General features: G+C 49.8%; 1 protein-coding gene across 3 annotated transcripts in view; it reads right to left on the bottom strand.

Moving 5' to 3' along the window:
* Window positions 1–2,390: 2,390 nt before the first annotated feature.
* The window catches only part of LOC128267575 (uncharacterized), a 48,396-nt gene continuing 30,154 nt past the window's right edge, over window positions 2,391–20,632 (bottom strand). Inside the window, exons 11-15 of one of the 3 annotated variants that reach the window (XM_053004443.1) lie at window positions 13,342–13,481; window positions 10,256–10,368; window positions 7,932–8,093; window positions 4,429–4,587; window positions 2,391–3,261 (exon numbers count right to left, since the gene is read on the bottom strand). In XM_053004443.1, coding sequence (XP_052860403.1) covers window positions 3,140–3,261; window positions 4,429–4,587; window positions 7,932–8,093; window positions 10,256–10,368; window positions 13,342–13,481 — 696 coding nt within the window. In that variant the 3' untranslated portion in view covers window positions 2,391–3,139. Of the gene's footprint in view, window positions 3,262–4,428; window positions 4,588–7,931; window positions 8,094–10,255; window positions 10,369–11,694; window positions 11,920–13,341; window positions 13,482–20,632 lie in introns of those variants that run through there. The other 2 variants (XM_053004444.1, XM_053004445.1) reach the window with 2 other exon arrangements.

Genomic DNA, 20,632 nt, shown 5'->3' with positions numbered 1-20,632 from the left:
ACAGCATGCTGCGATATGGACATGCAGCGAAGTAAGCCATGCGAGGCAACGAGAAGCCATTTATCGAACAGTAGCAGATAGCATCAGCAAACTCTTATGCGCTAGACGCGCGCCCCGCTCACCCAAGCGACGCTAATGTCTTTCTTTTCCCCATCAATAACAGGAGACCCGCAAAACCCAAACGATGTGTAAAGGCATAACAATCCCGTTCCGCGCACAGTGACGCCCGAGCCCGCGAGTTGTCACATTGTAAGGGTAAGTAATTGCGATTGCTTATGAAAGATATCGATTTTGGTGCCGGCCGGCGTGGTGTGTAGCCTGCGTTGCTCCACACACACACACACACACACAGTTAATCCACCTCCGGTTCCAGAACGTTTCGGGTTGAACACTAGAGGCGTACGCCCGGTCTCCGGTCGCCATCCATTCCGGTGGGTACCCAACACGGCCCAACATCGGGTAAAGGGGGCCATCGTGTTTGTTTCCCTAGCATAATAGCGTATTTTAATGATCCTCGAGCTCGATCCATCGAACGCCCGGTGAACACACCTTCGGTGTGGCGCGGACCAGCAGGACGAGGTGGGTAAGGCCCGGGGACGGTGGAGAACAGGGTCGCATAATTTGTGCAAATACTCGCCAGATCAAATTTTCATTTCTGGGCTTACTTCTGGGCTCTCACTTGTGTACGGCGGCGGCTGCGGCGGTGGGCACCGTTGCCACCACCACCGCCGCCGCACTTAAGCTTTCGTTTGCTTACGAATGCGGCGGAATGTACGAAAAAGCTTAGCATCTCTTAGCGCCATTTCTTTGCTGCTGACGCAGAAATAATGTCGGGCAATTGAAACATTAAGCTGGGCTGTAAGAATGGTGCGCCTTAAGAGGTTCGGAAAAACGCTGACAACAGACCCCGGACCCGACTTCGGTGGTTCTGTGTTATGAAATGGCACGGATTACCGGTGAAATTATCGAAACAATGGCGAGCATCTTCGGGGCAAAGGTAGACAAATTAGGTTCGTTTCGCCGGGTCGATCCTAAAACAATCTATCCAGGACGGCAGGCGTCCGCGACTAATGGAGCGACCTTTCGGATAACAAGCCGGAACCACACACACACATCACTCAGGGCTGACGCAACATACCAGGTTGTTCAATAAGTTTGGAGCTTCAATAGGGCGTTGCTGCTAACCTAATTTGTTTTTGTTATGTTGGTACACTCTCCATATGAAAGTATGTGCAGTTTCATAATTTTTATTTTTGGAAGGTTTAAAAGCAAAGGAAAATTATGAACCAATGCTGAAAGTGCATAAGGTTTTTTCACCTTTAAATAATGCAGTAGAAAGATGGATTGTTGAATTTAAAAGTCAAGGACGTCCAAAACTAGATACAATACAAGAAATCGTAGGAAAAATACAGGATATCGTATTGGAAAATCGTCAAATGGCTGAGAGAGTTTTAGTACATGGCCTAGGCATCTCATTGAGCTGTGAAACCAATATTTTGACTGAAGTATTGGTTTCAGAAAGCTGTGTGCAAAATGGGTGTCGTTTTCACTAAAAATGGACCAAAAATACACTCGAATGCAACTTTCTCGGCAACATTTAGAACTTTTTCGAAAGGATAAAGTGGACTTGGGATGATCTTGGACTTGGACATGATCCTGAATCAAAAAAGTGGTTAAAGAGTGGTGTGTGCCTGGTTCTTCGGCTCACAAACGAGTTCGTGTCCAGAAATATGTCAAGAAGGTGTTAGCATATTTTGTTTTGGGATGCGAAAGGAATTTTGTTTGTGGATCATTTGCAAACTGTTAGAACAATACATTCTTAATATTATTGTAACCTTTTAGACTAGGCGAAGGAAAAAAATCGTGAAAAAGAGCTGGTTTGCAGAGGAAAAAATTGTCCTTTTTCATCAGGACAAGGCACCTTATTACAAGAGCATTTTGACAATGTCAAAAATGCATGAATTAAAGTTCGAACTGTTGGAGCATTCAGCTTATTTATCAGATTGGGCCACTGGGAAGCGTATTTTGAAGCCCTTCCAGTTTCTCACTTTAGGTAGGGAATAAGAATCTCGTTGAAATACACTTCATTTACGTTCAGGGAGACCTCACTTAATAATATTTCAAACCATAAAATTGTGTTTTTCTTATCGAAGCTCACAACTTATTGAACAACGCAGTATTTATTTCGGTACTTCGAGGTGATGCACTGTACTCCGCTGGTGCCTGTTAATGTTGTAGTAGCTAACGAGGGAATGCTTTCCCGGGACACGCACGCCGTGGCGCGCTTTACTAACGACGTACGTGGGGGACGCCGAACGAAGGTCCCTGGTATACCAGGTCCAAGACAGTGTTACCGCTGCGTTTGCAAAGGCCGTGTGTCGCTATCAGTATTTATCACAGTCCGTTCGGTAACCGTTTGTTCGTTTTTTTTTTCGTTGCTTTTGCTCGACTCGGTGTTTTATTTGTTGTTGTACGACGATTGAAAGCTACTAGGGGATGGACGGCCCCCGGAAAACGCGCTACTCCGGTGCTAACGATGTTCTTTGAGGGCTTGTTGAAGGACGGGTGCCGCCACACTAATGCTTTTTGCATAGGGAGCAAAACTAGCACCGCGCGTGAAAGGGGGTCAAACGGTCAAATCTTCCGAACCGGGGGCCACACCGGAACACAGTGGCCCCGGTTTGAGCGGAGCAGTAAATAAACATGCCTAATGCCGCTTTGGTGCAGTGTCCGAAGCATAATCACGCGGTGGTGCATAACAGGAAACAGGGGTCTACAGAAAAATAATGCTACATTCCAGCGCCAGGAGTCCAGGGCTGGATCGCAGGGTTTCGCTTATCACGGAACGCATTTATTTTCGCCCAGGGAACTTCGCACATTATAGAGAGGGCACATTATATTATCGGCAACAGGATCATCGCGTGGGGTGCAAAAGCAAAACCTCTAAACTCTGATCCCCGGTATCGGCGAGAGTGCGCCAACGGGGGGGCCGATGCAGTTCGATGCACCAGAATTAAAAGTTAAAAGGACGTCGGGATTTGCGGTGTGACTCGAAAGTGATGGTGCTTTATGCGTGTAGCTCGTGTTCGCGTTCGCCGACGGATCGCGCACGAAATTCGATAAGTGGCCCCTGGTTCGGCTACTTCTTCCGTTTGCCATCTTTTTTGCCCGCCTGCAGCTCTTCCGGTGGCGGTTCTTCCACCACGAAGCAAAGCGGTTGACCGAACGGGCGCGTCGATATCATAATGTCATCTTCTTCGGCTGAAACAACATAGGGGGGCGGCAAACATAACGGACAGAGAGAAAGAAAGAGAGAGAGAGAGAGAGATAGAGAGAAAGTTACACGATACGATATCGGAGCGAGCAAGCCAACAACACACAGAGGCGGGCGGTTAGTGTGTTAGTTAAAAAAAGTCCACACAACAATCGTATGGCCAAAAAGCCCTGTTAAGGTTCGCCTCGGGACCCAGGGCGATCGTGGCCCACCCTGGGATGGGATCGATCGTGGGCCGTTGTTAGTGGCGGGCACAACCAGCACACAGCACACCGGTAGCGTAATGGATTAGGTTCAAAAGCTTTCTAGCCCCCAGCGGCACCGGGGGCCCGGTAAATCCGTAGTTGATGAATTGAGCTCAATAATGGATGGACGGTGAAGGCACCCAAACGAAGCGGGCTGTTCCGGGAAGTCCGGGCGGTTGTTGTGTTGTGCATGAGCGGTGAGAAAGCTAAAGAAAGCCGGACGGGCCCGGGGCACCGGAAATCATCTGTAAACCGTTTAATTGGTTTTCCATCACACGGCTCCGGCCATCGAGCTACCGGGCGATTGGAAAACTATCGATCATGAGCGTGCTTCCCATTGTGCATCCCTCCCTCAATTTGGTCTGATTTCGGTGAGAGTGTGTGGCTGTGTAGCTGTGTGGCTGTGGTGTAACTTCCGAACCCGCGAGACACTGAAACATTGACACTGACGACGAAGAACACTAACAGGCCGAAGGAAGTGGCCGCGGGTGGATGGTTTGAAACGAGCACATGGAGCACAAAACTCACATCGAGAGGCAAAAGGGACAACAATAACCACTCTCTCACACACAAACACGAAGGGGGTGGCGAGCTGTATTTGGTGGGGATGACATTCGAAAGGATTCCATTGTCCGGAGGACGAACGAGCAGCACGCGATCACGAGCACAGACACGGAGTAGCTAGAAGAGGCGAAAAACGTTCACGGAAACTAACGAACAGAGACAGAAAAAAAGAAACTAAAATAAACTAAAGTGTGTGCAACATTACACGGGGAACCATTGAAACACGAAGTTGCACGAGTCACCGGGTCACAACACATGTTAAAAAAAAACGTTACACAAAACGCTCGGTGCAATAGCGAATCGGAACCGAAACGAAGAAAGTGGCGACAAAGTGATGCTATTTACTTTCGGGAAGGGATATCGATCGATGCTGCGCCGATCGCAGCCGTAGCATTCCGAAGCCTGACATTGGCCGGAAACCGGCGAACAGCCGTCGCCTCGCACCGGAATCGATCTGCCCGGTGGCCGCCTGCTGCATGGTGAGGGTTGCGGGTGCGCGCATCTCTGGACAATATTAAGGATCGAAACAGGGAGGGGGGCTTTTATTCCGGGGCTTGTCGTTCGTTTGGTTTGACTGGAAGTTTTTTTTTTGTCAGTTTCGAAGCAATCGAGGTCATTCGAACTGCACGTATGTGTGCGTGTGTCCTTGTGTGTGTTTGTATGTATGGGTGCCTGATTTGTTCGCATTATTTTACCGCACGATCAATTTCGCCAATGCACGAGGAACCGTAACTCTGAATGCGCGAGATCAATTATTTGATAATCCACCACGCCCCGCGCCGCATGAAAGTAAATCTCTCAACCAAAAACAAAAACAAAAACCATGAAATAATGAAAATATTATCTGATGCCGCCATATGATGGAGTCGGGCGATTTATATCGAGACCGGCATGCAGGCTCGTGAACGCATCGAAGGGCTTATATGGAACGGCTCTCAGAAGTTTGGAATATGGTTTTCGGGAATCGGTTTTCCAATAAAGTAATCAATAAAGAAGCTAATAAACCAATTAATGATGCTACAAACTTCATCAAATTCGAGTCAACAATCGATCGATCTATCGATTGATCCATAAGTCTACTAGGCGCAAAGTCTCAAAATGCCGCTGCTTACTTCACAAAAATTAAAGGGTGCCCCTAAAATGCATTTCCGTTATTACTGACCGTATTGCAGATGAAAATGGCCCGCCCCTTTCCCCCAACGTCCAACGCCACAAAATGCTAAATCAAATCAATCATTCTCATGGCATGACCAGCTCACCGGAGTCTGGCGAGACGTATACGCTGCACGATAGTGAGGTCTTCTCGTACAGTGTGTTCAGTGCGTCTCCATTGTCCCTTCACACATACGGGATCAAAAATCACTCTGAGCCTTTTTCGCTCGGACGCGTCAGTTTTGGACATGGTCCTCGTCTCAGATGTGTATGTGAGTACTGGGATTATAAAGGTTCTTTATAAGCCCAGCTAGATAGGTAAAGCTTGATCAAATCAAAATGGGAAGCAGAAAGCTTCCTTTTATACGACATCACATCCCTCTATTGAAGGATCAAGAGTTCCTCGGGGGTCCAACGAATACTCCACAATTCCTTTGATTATGCTGATCGTTGTTACAACTTTGCGATGACTTTTGAGTTCGATGATTACTCTCTCATAGCACAGCAGAGTGTAATCTTGTTAGATAAGCATACGCTATCAGCCAAATAATTAGTTCAGAAGTGGAAGTCGGTGGATGCTGTGGAGAATTGTTTTGTTCTGTTGAAGTTGGGCTAAAAACTGTCACACCTACACCGACCTATGAAGCAATTAGTAGACAGTCATTACGGGGCGTAAGCCAGAGCATCAACACGCCCAAAGATCCAGCGCTTCATAGGGTGGTTAGTGTTCGCAGAAGTGGTCAACGTCTTTGGAGGAGTATGATAAAAACAGTGCAACGAAGAAAGGAGCAACGTTGTACAGGGTTATCCATTTTGTAGTTTCGAAATCACAGCACAGCGGTGACATTTTACAGTTTTCGAATATATCTGTCGACCAAAGGGTCAAACTTTGAGTTGAATGATGGCAGACATTAGAAAATAAATCGTTTAACAACTGAACAATACAAGAGATACTGTTCTATCCATAAAATATGACTGTATGGTGCGCATTATGGACTGGCGGACGAAACTAGGACCATTACTGTCCATTCCGATTTCAGCAAGATGGGACAAAACGCAAGCGGTTTTCGAAAAAAGTAATGTAAAAGTATCTTATCAGAATCGATCGTTGCCATAGATCTCCAGGCGAGGCGTACAGATGTACGATATTATGTTTCAAAGTCCATAGTTTGATGAAAAAAAAAATTTAATGGAATCCCTAATTTTTCATGTGTTTTTTTAGTTTGTTGCTGAAACTACGAAACGGATAACTCTGTACTATTCTACCTACCCACATGGAAAACTATGTACACTAGGAACACTATTTAGTAAGAGTAAGAAAAGGTAGTAGTAGTAACTAGTGAAGCGTTCTACGGGCGATAGAAGGAAAGAGGACAGAGAACTCCGGCTACCGGCATGGCCGCAGCAGCCGGCAAGTCTCGGCGTCAACTCGCCGATGCCCACTGCTTAGGGACCGGAAGTAGTGTGTACAAAGTGGCGGTTCGGAGCAGCACAGAACTAAAAAGCGCGCAGCAAACCACGGAGAGGGTGTGTGTTGGTGTGTTTAAAGGAGAGCGCAGAGCCAGGAGCATTTTATCAAAACATAACCAGGAAACCAGGTGCTAAATAGAGAGATAGATAGAGAGAGAGAGAGAAAGAGAAACCGAAGTGGCAAACAGAAGAAGAAGTAGTAGAAGAAGAGGAGAGGTAGTAACGCAAAGCGAATAAACATGGAAACGGAAAGTGACGGAATGCAAGTAACGTAGATAGCCCCGGCGAGAGGCGTAGGGCGTGAAAACCTGTCGGACCTGAGCTGGACATGTCCGTTGCCGCGGGTGCACTCAGTCCCTGTTTCTGTTGTGGATAATTTGGCCCCTGAGATTTGACTGGTCCCCGCCACGATGGCGCACGATCCGGGTACTCAGGCACTTTCACTACGGGAATATCGAGCAGTGGGATCGCAACGCTCGGGTGCGGTCCGGAAGCGGTCGTCCCGGTTGCGCCCGGGCCCTTCGACGACAGCAGCGAGTCGGCGGCGGCGGCGATGGCGGTGGCGCCCTTGCCGCTGGAAATTTCGCCCGCCTGCTTAAGGACCTGATAAATTTGATCGACATCGGTTGGCTCTGTGGGGTAGGGATCACGAGGGAGTGGTGTGGTTAGTAGTGTGGACACCCCGGGTGGACACCGTAACGGAGGCAAGTGTGCGAGTATGGGTGTGTGTCCGTGGTGCCACTTCCGATCTTCCCGACGACCTGCTTCCCCCAGGAACGTGGCTCGCGGTTGCGGTTATGCGGCTAGGCGGAAGCTGGTTTTTTTGTTTTTTTGGTGGCTTGGCTTAAACATTGATTACGGAACCGACAACGGAACACATCATTCACACGACGATGACAACTACCAGGCAAAGGCACACCGGGTCGCGTCGCCGCGTCGCGTGGTGGGGTTCCGGGTGGCTAATGGTCAGTAATGTTAATGATCGCGTTGCGTCGAGGCTAGTTGTTAGTAGCGCGCAGCGCGCTGGTGGAATGGAATGGCGTTATGGTCGTGGTCGTGGTCTCCGCGGTGCAACAAGACCAATCGGGTCGGCGTGAGTGTGGCAAGAGAGGCATGTCCTCGAGGACACGATCGTTTGCGGGGAGCGATAAACGCAAGAAACGGAAGAAACCAAAGACCAAAAACAAAACCATCGGCACAGGGCGGGCATGCGGGCGGCTACTCACTTTCGTCCTCAACCTCCGGTGCGGCGCGGTTCTCGATCTCCGAGGTGCTCTTCTGGCGGCGCAGCATCTTCTGCTTCACCATGCACTTCGGGAGCTGCGGTGCGCAGTCGGCGTGCACGTTCACCTTGCATATCCGGCACCGCAGACCCTGCCGGGTGTGTCCTGGGAAACAAGCAATGGGTAATTTCATTAATCACAATGCACACCGCCACTGCCGAGACGGGAACGCTTCCGTGCACCCGAGCCACCGAGCCCCACCCGAGCCCCACACGGCTCGCGCATCCGGGCGGCGAATCAATTAAAAATCCTTTCGTTAGTGAAATAATTACGTTAAAATGACACCTGTAGACAGTGTGCAGCCGGTGGGTTGGGCCCCGGGGACCCGACCGGTGCACCCGGGCGCATCAAACGGTGGTTGGCACCAAAGCGAATCAGAGGACGAAGAGAGAGAGAGAGAGAGAGAGAGAGAGAGCGAGAGACAAAAAAAGACTGCTCCACGTTAAAGTTGCATCCGAAAGTACCGGAGTCGATATCGTGGAGGTGGAGTTGATGTGTGTCATGCACAGCCTCGGCCGAGAATTTGTCATCCTGCCAACTGGGTGGCTGGGCTGGCTGGACCGGCGGGCCCATAATGGTGCTCCGTCAGGGGCTGCCTGAAACTGCTTCCCACAATCGTTCATAATTTATTCCCGGGGCCACCCATGACGGGTCAATTCAACAGCAGTGTCCATAATTTGGAAATCAGATTATGGTGCGCCGTGTGGCGGCAACAGTGGCCGTCTCCGTTGCTTTATCTCCGGCATAGTTCGACACAAGTGTCATGTGCCGCGCCCCGGTAAAAGAAACATAAAACACCTGCCTTGTAGTCTGCTTTGGAGCATACGTGGGGCATTCTTGTGCCGTCCATTTAAATCCATGCTGACGAATTGGCGCAGCCTTTAAACTTGTGTTCTAGGTTCGATTGATTTGTGAATTTTTTAATTGTTAGCCTTATAAGTGTTTGTTGTATAATAAGTTACGTTCTTGTTATAATATTTAAAAAAACACAAGAGAAATGTTTAATTTTACTATGCTTACGAATTTCTATTGATGAATGGCTCCTAATAAATTTAAATCGATCTAAATCTAAAATCAATCGATCTAAAACAAACCAACTACTTTGGCCAAAAAATTAAGGGAACCAATTGTCTTCGATTAGCGTGGTTTAGTGCATCATGAATCCCTTCCAACCAGCCAAACTGTTCCCTTCCAACCAGCCAACAAAGAATATTAATTGAATGTTATGCTTCGTTTGCGTAAAAAAGACGACACTTGTGGAGAGACAATTTTTGGGTTTTGCATCACATTTTCGTGACCTTTTCGCCCCAATCTCGACCCGTTCCTCCGAGGGCACCTTTTACAGTCAATAGTTGAGATAGGAGCCGAACCGAAGAATGTGTTGAGGGTTTTTTTTTACATTTTTTCGGAGCGTTTCCAAAACTGAATCCATCTAGGGATAGATTTAAAAGAATAAAGAACGAATTTTCGAGATATAAGCAAATTCCCGAATTTGAGTTATATGCGAATTTTAACTGCCATAGTACTACCAATAGCTTTGCATGTATGTTGACGCCAGAGCTCGGGCTGAGTTCTAGGGGCTTTAAAATTTGATTAATGCTTACGGATAGTGAGATTGTGCTTTCTCTTGAATGACGGCCGATGCGGGCGAAACCGTTAAGCGCCATTTAAGAGCGCCTTGCTTGAATAAAACAACCCCGAACGTAAATGGAAATGCCGTGCTTGGAATGATTGCGGAGGTGAATTATTGAACGGATGCACTAAAACCGGTACACGGCCATAGTTTGGCCATCTTTTGCAACTGCCATCGTTCGTAAGTGTAACGTGCCTCGCCGTTCGCCGCTAAGTTGGCAGATGGCTTCCGGGGCCCAGATGATTGAGGCCCTCATGTTTTATTCATGCCGACACCGTACAAAGACACTGTACAGACACCGGAGCCTGTGGGGGCCCCGGCAACATGTCGAGGCCCATTTCGGACCGAACCGAAAGCTCCAATTATTTGATCTATTTCGGGACGGGAAGCAATGCGAAGTGTCCCACAGCCGGACCATCCCAAATCCGGCCAGAAAAATAATTCTCCCGCTCCAGGCGGGGCGGGTCGACACAAAACAAAAACAAAATGATGGCTGTAACTTTTTCCGCCACATTTGGCTACGGACCGCGGCCGATGGTAATCTGGCTGCCGGGAGCAATTTGTCTTGATGTCTCCGGACCACGCGAATGTGGGGCTTAGTGCGGACTCATGGGTAGCTACGAACGGTACCTACCTCTAAGAACTTGCGAGCAAACATCGCACGGTGTGATCTTCTTGTAGGTGTACTCCTGCAGGTTGTGATTATCGGTGCCGTCGAAGCGGTTTTGGCCACCGTTACCGCTCTTCCTGTAAGGAGGTGAGTAAGACCCAATATTAGACTCCCGTTACCGGTGGTCAGATCCTTCTTCGTTAGCGGCTGCACACGTGCACATTGGGAAAGAAATCGGAACATATAAGACGGGACGCTCCGTCAAAGGACCGCCCGTTGACGGGTACGCAAACCCCCGGTTGGGGCTGGCATGTGGGGCTGCCAACGCCAACCTCGAAGGCTACGCTTTTGCATCTGTACACGGTGGGGAGTTCCCCGAACAGCAGGGTGTCGATTTATATGTCCTGGGCGGGTATCATTGGCACCGGACCCGGAACCGGAACCGGTACACAAAATAACGCTGGGATCGAAGCGGTACAACTAGCCATTCGGGGTTTTCGCACACTTTTGCTCTCAAACGGTGTCGATAAGGTGACGGTATGATAACTTTGTACAGTTAAAGATTAACCAAAGAAGTGTGTGTAATACTTATCGTTATCGGGATGTGAATGACGAATCGTGAAGCGTTTTGTTCAGCAAACGATAATGCACATGTATGCTCGATGAAGCATAGTTAGATTTAGCGTAAATTCCAATGTATGGTCGAGTGGAGAAACCGATAGTTAAACAGCACGCAACACAAATTTAAAGCTTTTGTTCAAGGCGAAGCACAAAACTTAAGAAAACACAAGAAACAGGGCTCGTCGCACGGTTCGGTGGCTCCCGGTGTGTTCTAGTATCCGCTGGAAATCGGTTCTTAATTTCACGAAAAAAAGAAACCTCTACCACGAGCTCTACGCCCTAACGTTGCCTAAGGGCCATACTCTATTTCGCCTGACTAGGAGCATCGTCGTTTACAAGAAAAAAAAAACGATGGACAACCAATGGTTACACTGGCTGGAACTATACGCTCAATGCAAACGGGAGCTCTATTTTATGATTATAAGTATATAGTAGTAGCAGTAGTAGTAGTAGTAGTAGTAGTAGTAGTAGTAGTATATATAGACAGGTGCAGCTACGGTTCGGACATTGGTAAACAATAAAAAAAACAAAACAAGTCTATAAGTCAAAAGGGGGCCAGAGTAAATATGCTGATAAGGAGTAATATGTTGAGCACGCACTACAACAGCAAACGGAATACATAGTACGATATGTTGATATTGGGTTGTAAAGATATCCGAATAATTGTTTGTTACCTCATAGTCAAAACCGTTGACACTGCGTGGTACATTTGATTGGATTTGGTACTAATTGGGTGGTTACCGAGATTGGTTTGGTAAAAGTAAGTGGAAGGCAGTAAGAAAATCAAACGAATGAATTTATTATCAGTGGCAGAGGTTATCATCAGCTTATATGTAACGGAAAGTACTACAATTGTCCCGCTGCGGGATAGTATGCTGCGCCCAGTGATGTGGCCTCCGTCTTCCGGCGATGGCCTTCGAAACATATCGCGGTCGATGAATGCGACTGTGGTGCGTAGGCTATAGTTGGTGTATTTTTTTATGACGATCCTAAAACACTAAACATCCCAGCAGCGACTGATTGAGATTGAAATCCGGGAGCGCAGGTGGAGGTGGATCGGACATACCCTGCGAAGAGGAGCAAACGAGATCTGTAGGGAGGTACTGGACTGGAACCCGCAAGGGCAACGGAGGAGGGGCAGGCCCAGAGGCTCTTGGCGGCGAAGCCTGGCCGACGACATCCGGGCTGCTGACGGAAACCTTTCCTGGCGCCAGGTAAAGGCGATAGCGGGTAACCGTCAGCAGTGGAGAAATTTAACTTCATCCCTATTGTCGCGCCGATAAGACGGCGGACACAGGACCTGTAAGTAAGTAAGTAAATCCTAAAACACTGATGTTTTGGTGGCCTCTACTAAAAGGCGCGGCAGGCAGCACGTCATCCACCAGCTTTGGGCGGCTCACAGCGCACGTGCTCAAATTACAGCTTAATTTTGCATAATGACAGGATGCCCGAGATGCCGGTTGTGTTAAGGGCAAAGTAAACATGCAATTTATGCGAAACAATAGTGATGAAAATTGAAACGGTTGAGAGCCTTCACGCTTCGATGTTTGTGAGCGAAACATCTTCGAAGTAAAAAGAAGGACGACCCCCCAGAAAGGGGGGAGCCCGGAGCACGATCAAAAGCCAGCACAGACAACAGTTAATTCACCGGCCGAGCACACGAGTGCGAGAGGTTGCGATGGTGCCACCGTGCGCCAAGTTGACACAGATCCTCAAGGATCACCGGGCGCAACTTTGTAGCGCCAAGAAATAGAGTGGCGCCGCGCTGAGCACCGCCTTTTACGTTATCATCTGTGTGATGAAAGCCCACCGTGATGATGTGCCCTGTGCTCTGCCCTGCCCTGCAAACAGTCGCATTCTCGACGGCACCGACGGCGTTTGGGAGCGCTGTTGGGGGCCCTAAAATGGGCCTCTCCCTAATGGATGGTTCCCGGGTAATGAACACGAGCCAGCCAGCGCTGGACAGATGCTGGGCGAGATGGGGTTAGATGTGCTGTGTGCTGTGTGGTGGGTGGGTGGGTGGTGAGATAGAGAAAACAGTGCCACGAGTGTTGGCCACCAAACGGCGGGCCACTCGGGAACCTGGGAAAAGCGCAGCGCAGCAGCGGGTGAGGTGAGTCAGCGCGCCGAAGAAAAGCGAGAGCACCACCAGGATTGGAATGGAAAACGTTCCACCATTAAAGCGGGCGATAAAAGGTGGAAAAACTGTCCGTGTGTCGGTGTGTCGGTGTGTGCGGCTGAAACTTTAGAATTGCTGCCGACGTGATATAAGAAGTTGAACATAAGTTGAAAGTGTTGTGAAGTAATGGGATGAAGGGAACAAGGCAGCCAATGGCAAGCCGTGAAGCCGCCGTGTCGAGTCGGTCGGCAATCTGGTTCGGGAAAGTGTTGAGAGCTGTTAGCCGGGAAACGATAGGGAACGGAACACGAGAAACAATACACACACACGCACACACAGCGAGAGTTACAGCGAGAACGGTTCCACTTACCTATCGTTCGCCGAACCTGCCGGTTTCAGGCTACGGAACGCTTTTAGCCACTTAGTCTTCATTGAGGAAGAGCTAGAAGAAGACATTTTCCGTTCACCGCGAGGTGAACCGGGATCTATTCTACCCAAAAACAACTCTTTCTGTAACGAGACAACGTAGAAAGTAGAGAGAGAGAGAGAGAAAGAGAGAGGAGAAAAAAGGAAGAGAAAAAAAGAACCAGTGAAATACACGACAGACTATTCTAGGTTTCGGCGATCGTTTCGGCGTCGGCGACTTCCTCAGCCAAACGATCCGCGATCGCAGTCGGCTACGTTGCGGTTGTTGGCTAGCGCTTAAGGCTTCTAGGCGAGACGGCGATACAGAGGCCGCGGTGCGACGATCTAACGTCGCGAGCTAAAATGCTAAATTGGCAAACAAGGCATCGGCACACTAAACTAGCAAAAGTGGTAATGAAAGTGGAAAAGTTCTCCAACAACAACTGAGCTAGGCTAGGCTAGTAGAGAGACAGAGAGTAAATGAAGTATACTATGGTGGCAGCTATCGATTGGCTAGAGAAACTAACGGTTACGAGAGCTAAGGAAGAAGAGCTAGAAAATAAACCCCCGCTGCTAATGGTGGCCGTAGTTCTTGGCCGTGCTCCGGAAATGGATTGCATCCAATCGGTGGTGGTGCAATAGTTAGCAAGCCGGATTATGATGCATGCCGTCTGTCGACGCAGGTTGATGCTGCACAGCGGCCAACGACGCCTAACTACCCACCACATACGCCCACTGCGCTATTCAGGTCAAGAGCTCCGCCCGATCTGCGCCACTGCACCACCCCGGCAGTACACGGACGATCGTGCCTGGGGCCGGCCCAACACTTCCACACCGACTCATCAGAACCATCGTTCGCTCACTCTCTCTCGGTCTCTGTCACTCCTCTGTCTGGTGTGGTGTGAGCCCGTGAGGAGCCCTCATGCGTGATGTTCTCCAGCGGGAACGCTCCAATAAATCCTGCCAACCATCGCCAACCCAGTTGAGTGGTTTTGGGTTCCGTTTTCTTCTCGGGGTCAACATTTATAAACAGCCTCCGGTGATGCTTGAGCATAGGCCAACTCAAACATAAAAAATTTCACAGCGCTCCCATTTTTGCTTGCCACTGCGCCCGTGCGGTTTCACTTTTTTCGGTGGCAGTCGTGGTGGTGGTAGCGGGTCGATGGATGCACAACACCCGTGGGAAGGGACTTTGCTTATCACAGCCGCTATTGGTTTCCCTGAGATCCCCCGGGAAAGGTAAGGCAGCCCGCGCAAGGAACACCCTCGGCCGAGGTCGGCTCTATTGAGAAAACTTGGCGGGGCAGCAGAAGCAGCAAAACGGGAAGTAAACGGGAGCGACCCGTTTGAATGCAGATCGACCTTGCGTTGGCGTGACCGCAAAGGACTTTTTCCAGTGTTGCCGGTGCCGAGCCGCATGGTCCTTTATGCTGCTAACGAACCGACCACTTATGAGTTCCTAATGCGCCCGCCTTCAGCGTGCCGCAAATTGCGCTCGGTCGGCACCGGAGCGTGTGTGTGGGACGGAGACGGTCCGACGGGGGTGAGGGCCGTGGTCCTCCACACGATAGACAGCAACGCAGCAACCCTGAACGGTTGCTGGCCGGTCGGTCGGATGGAGTGATATCTTGTGTTGAAAGCTTCGAATGTTTTCACTGGGCAGGTGTTAAAACATACAAAAGCCCCCTTAAGCCGGCGCCCCCTGATTGAAGCCTGTTGCTGGCGAAGGGATAAGCTGCACCGAGGAATGCTCCAGAAACGACACTAACGTTCAAGATTGAGTGCTTCCTCGTACGACGCTGGATGGTACTCGATGTCCGGGAATCTCGAAAGTCATCGTCGCGTGAGTAAGTATCCCGGCCGGATGGTTAATTATATTGATCGCTATCTCTTTCCTGCGCAATGGATGGCAAGTGTCTCATCGGACAATCCTGTCTAACGTGACAGTTGATCGGAACCGATTTTGCGTCCGAGTTTGCGGTGCAGATTGGCGATTTGCGATATATTCAAACATATTCCATTTCATTAGTGTAATTTTTGTACAATTTTAGAATTACTTCGGAAGAAAAGTTTCCTTAAAAATTAACGTAAAGTAGGCTTTTCTTTCTGATTTTGTTCTTCAGACTAGTTCTTTCTGTGCCCTCTGTTTTTGTGGGCGGCCTTAAAAGGCTGTAGGGGTTAGATTGTCGGCCGCGCTATTCTCATGACATGACCAGCCCAACGGAGCCTAGCGAGGCGTACATTCTGCACGACAGTAATCTGTTGTAGTCGCTCCTAGATTGTCCTGTGATTATACGTACAGAACAAAGCTCGTTTACGAGGTCATATTTCCCGATTTCGAGTCGAGGTGCCACGATTTTGGCAGAGATGCTTGTAGCCATCTATACTGTGATACAAAAAATGTTCAATACCCTTTGAGGTGACGCTGCTCACGATTGAAACGCGTAACGCACAATCTGAATCCTGTAATAAGGAGCAATGTGGCCGAACTAAATTTTTATATGAGTCAGTCTCTATTGATATTGCGGACTTCTTCACGAAACAAAAACGAACAAACGTTCTGCAGTATGTCCCACGCAACTGATAGACATCAATCGAAATGTCGAAAACATACCATCGGGGCTTTCAAATTAGCTTGGCAAAATGGCGTCACAAGTGGTCTGCGGTCCACGAAAAACCTCCCGTACAACGTCTTAAGTTTTGCCAATCAATCGATCCATCGTCAGCAACGAACGGAACGGACCGGATCCCGAGCAGCAAATAATGGTTTGATTGATGTGGAGCAGAAATTTGTTAGTGAAGGTATAACGTCGGAATCGCACGCATTTCAAATGTTTTACCGTCCGCAGGTTAGTTGCTGTGTTGCCGAAAAGAATAAACTTCTTTTCGTTGCGCTCTGCTGCGCTCGAATTGCCCTCCTTCCTGTGACTGACTCGAAGCAAAATGTGCCAAAAGTTTGTGTTCTCCATTACACTTTATACGTCCACCTAAAGTTCGGTGTGTATAGTTCAACCTCGGGGGGCCCGCAAGCCTCAACAGCAGCCCGCTGCCACCGTGCAGCGCGCGAGAGCACAAGTTGCAAATTCAATTTCAAAATGGCCCTCCAATTAAGTTTGACCTAAAATGGATGATGGAAAACTTTACCACGAAACCGTTCCCTCCAGGCCGACCTCGGCCTGGAGGTTTCTCGGTGACGGGAAGCTGACCTCGGGATGCAGCGCCGGGAGCGCTGATTGCGGTGGTGTGCGGTCTGCAGCAGTAAAGCTGCATAAATTATTGATCGATTGATACTGTGCCCAGTGTTTGCAGGTAAACAACGGTGAAACTTTGAGGAGTATTTGGGCGAATTACGACCGTTGCAACAAATGAGGCGAGGGAAATGTTTGCCGTTTCGCCTTCGGAATGCTTCAAGGAGCCGCCGTTCCACGACATTGAGAATGCTGGCCTACCGTTCTGGGAGGGCGCAGCAGTTATGCAACGGCAAAGGCCTCACCATTCGAACGTCGCCAAGGCCCGGGCTGTATCGTGTTTATCGTGGTGGTAGCGTGGAAGCGGATACTTGAGAGAATCTAACTGTAGCACTAAACAAACTAACGGATGGCTAACTGCATGCATAACAATGAACGCACTGGCCTAGGCAGAGGTTTAGTTTTTGGTCAATTTTCCAGTTTTCCGATTTCGACCATGTCGGAACGAGTTCCCACTTCGAGGGCGAGACTTCGTGATCCAATTCGTGCATCACTTCCTTTTCGACTGGACTGGAAAGTGAGGTAACAACAAATGGAAAAGAAATAAGGTAGAGAGCGATGCAGAGTGAAAAGCGGAGATGCAGAAATAAACGAAGAAAACAAGAGCATAGACGCCACTCGGCCTGGTGCGTTGCAGCGTTTTTTTTTTGGTAGCCACACCAGATCGGTCCGATTCGAATCGGGCTGTCGGACGAAACGGAAGCTAGATTAAACCCGAATCAAAACGGCATTTGCAGAACAGTTCAGAGCAGTGGAAATTGAAGAAACGGCAGCGATAAGCGTCAAACTTATGGAAACTAATTTACCAATCCGCAAGTGCTGAAGTGCATCTCGCATTCGTAAGGCGCTGCCGGGGCCGTGAAGCAATCGCATACTGTGTGTGCGGCGAGGCAGTGGAGCAAGGAGCGTGTAAAACAACGACCACCACCGGCGTTGGTGCTGACAAAGGAATATTGTGCTAGAAATGGGGCTAGCACCGAACACGGTACCCCGATGGCGAGACCGAACCGTTGGCCATTTACGGTCCGACGGTGATAGTTCCGATTCGATCTATATCTGCTGTGCCATTACGTGAGGCGCACACAGGCACAGTGTGTGGGACGGTGTAAGTTTGGCGATCGATTTTGTCGTAATGCAATCATAACGGGAAGAAAGAACAAGGCGTGATTTAGTAGCCACAAGACAGCCAGCAATAGAGCAATAGAGAGATGCGGGACAGCGCCACTCGGAAACAATAGTGGAACAGAGAGCAGTGAGGCCAGAGCGCAAGAGAGAGAGAGAGCGTGAGCAAACTAGGACCTAGAATTAACGAAACAAAAACGGGTTCACGGTAAATCTTCCAGTCAAAGACCAGACCAGAGCTAGGGTCAGGAGAGCCAAGCCGAACATGAAAAATGATGATGTCCAATACTACACACAGACAGATTCGAGACTCTGGCGCGAGAAGGGAAATGAAGGACTGATCACAAGGTGAGAAGGTGGCGAAAGGACAGAACGAACACTTACGATACGGCAACGAATCGTTATCAAGCCCATCGGTGAGGAAGCCTAAAAACCCGTCGCTGGCCGGAGTTGGCTGTGCCTTTGCCCGGTGGCAATCTAATCAACGCGATGGCCACTGCTTTCGTCAAACTTTAAGCATTTGCTCATTGCTCATTTCGTTCGGGGGGGGCGGTCGCTTCTGGGTCTCGGGTCTGGGTATTGTTCTGAGCTGATCGTCTAATTATCACGCGAAGTGGGTTCCTTGGGTTTGGGTTCCGAAATGTGTCGCTCGCCTAACTTGTTGCTGCCATTGCATTGTTGTTCATTGGGCAAAAACTAAAGATCGGGTGGTCAGATTAGTACCACCGAGAAAATGAGGACCCAACTGCTCTATTGTTTCCGGCCCAGCGTTCGGACGACTGCGACCGGAAAATGTATCCAAACCCCTGAACAGAAGCAACAACCCTGCCCGAAGAGAACTGAAGAAGTTGGCCCCTCGGCCCTCGGGAGGTTGGGAAAATTGTTAATGATTTTTCGTTACACTCACGCACTCGTAGCTTTGCGTTACTTTTGGCCGATTTCACGTCCAATTATCGGTCCTTTTTTCGGTTTTTTGTTTTGAAGAACTCCTGGACGACTTTTGTGGCTTCCGGAATTCGTTCAGCAAGAAAGCGTTACGGTGCCGACGGGGTTGTAGCCGGGGTTGCGGTTGACTACCGTTACTTCGCCGCTAGCATCCAGGCACTCCAAGTCACGGGACAAATGTGCGGATCGATTACACCATCGCATCCATCGACCTATCTCGCCAGAGTCATGTTTTCACACACGTGTGTGATGGTTTATTCAGCATCGGTGGTCTCGTCGGTGGTCCGATGCCCTTCTGGCGATCGTCCTGCGAACGGTGGCACGGTGGTGGCGAACCAGCAATTCGATTGGACCGGTCCGTTCGTGGCCGGCGGCGGACTGGTCCACTGGTCCGGGATCCACTAATCTACTGTTCGGTCGAGTGTTTTTCGGGTTGTTTGTGCACGTTTGACGTTTGATATCACAATTTTATTCGTTTTTTTTGCTGTTGTTGTTTGTGGTAGAGTTGTTTTCGAATCTCTCTGGAGGTTCCGCAACGCAGCAGACCAAAGGCGATATGCTTGCAGCGCTGGCAGCGCAAAACGGAAGTGCCTTTGCTTTCGAATAACGTTCTTAGGGGCTAAATATATTTAGTTTGAACGTACGTATCTAAGTTGCGGCGGCGCTTGTATGTATAATAGCCTATAACACAGCGTTTAAGGGCCCGTTACGTTCGCGACGACTGACATGGCCACTGACTTCTTCCAAAAAACCCGGTCGAACCGGTCCCCATTGGCTCCCACTCAGTCGAATAAATACAAATACACCTCCACACTCGCGCACACACACACGCACTCACACACACACAAACACACTGTCGCTCTTCCGATAACACACACACACACGCACGTGTGCGACTTACAACAATATCACAATGACACTACTTCGGTCTCTCGTTAACCGGTAAAGTTGCTATTTTGTGCGTTTTGGTTAGGGGTTTCGGGGGTAAGCTTAACAAGTTGTGGGCTGGACTTGGCCGACGTTCCACGGAAGGCAGACTGGAGGCTGGTCTGACAGAGGCGGTCCGGTTGACAGATGCGTCCGGAGCGGAGTGAAGCGAAGCGTCGTCACGCCGTCAACCGACCGGTAAGAACCGGAATCGAGTGCGCGCGGTTGGTTGCCCGACGGATGCCCGACTCCCGTCGGTCGGTCGGTCGGTCGGTCGGCGTTATTTGTTTGTTATCACGCCCGCACTCCACGGCGCTCGGAATGCTGGCGGCCGCCCGCTGGAAGCTCGCAGAAAACAGCAACACCACCACCGACAGTTCCAGCGCAACGAGTGACGCGAACACGAGCTCCCGAGCTGGACCCACATAGACACTCTCACGGGCACACGGACAGTAAACTGGAGTAGCCCCACGACCCGACAGTCCCGACGGCAGAACGGTGCGAACGGCGCTCGGAAGTGGCTTTTAGCAGCGGAAGCCAATTTTACACGAAAACTCAGCACGGCCGAGCCCAGCTGCTGCGAGCGCGCGCTGCTGGAAGGAAACTTTGGCTCCGTTCCGCCGGGATCCGTCGACGCACTCCATCAGCCCGTGAACACTGGGGCACCCGAAACTTGACGCGAAATCACACTCGTCGGTGGCGCTTTCGATATGTTTGCGATCCAAAGCGGCAAAAAACGGGAACCGTCACAGCGACGCGACCGAGCAGTCGTCGGCAGGGAGCAAAACCGGACGGCCACCGTACGGCCACTGGAGCTGGAACTCGGTGTTCCCTGATGGAAGCCCGCTGACCAGCGCGACTGGCGACTGAGCACTTGCTTGGTGTCCGGTTCGCGACCTGGTTGCAAATGCAAGCCAGCACAAGGCAAAACAGGTGATAGACACCACCAGCAGCGTTTCGGTGGTCGCTCGGAACTGTCCACCAACGCCGATGCTGTGTAGCCGCGCTCTGCTA

Source organism: Anopheles cruzii, chromosome 2, assembly GCF_943734635.1.
Source record: "Anopheles cruzii chromosome 2, idAnoCruzAS_RS32_06, whole genome shotgun sequence".
NCBI lineage: Eukaryota > Metazoa > Arthropoda > Insecta > Diptera > Culicidae > Anopheles > Anopheles cruzii.
This window is presented reverse-complemented; position numbering and strand designations above follow the sequence as displayed.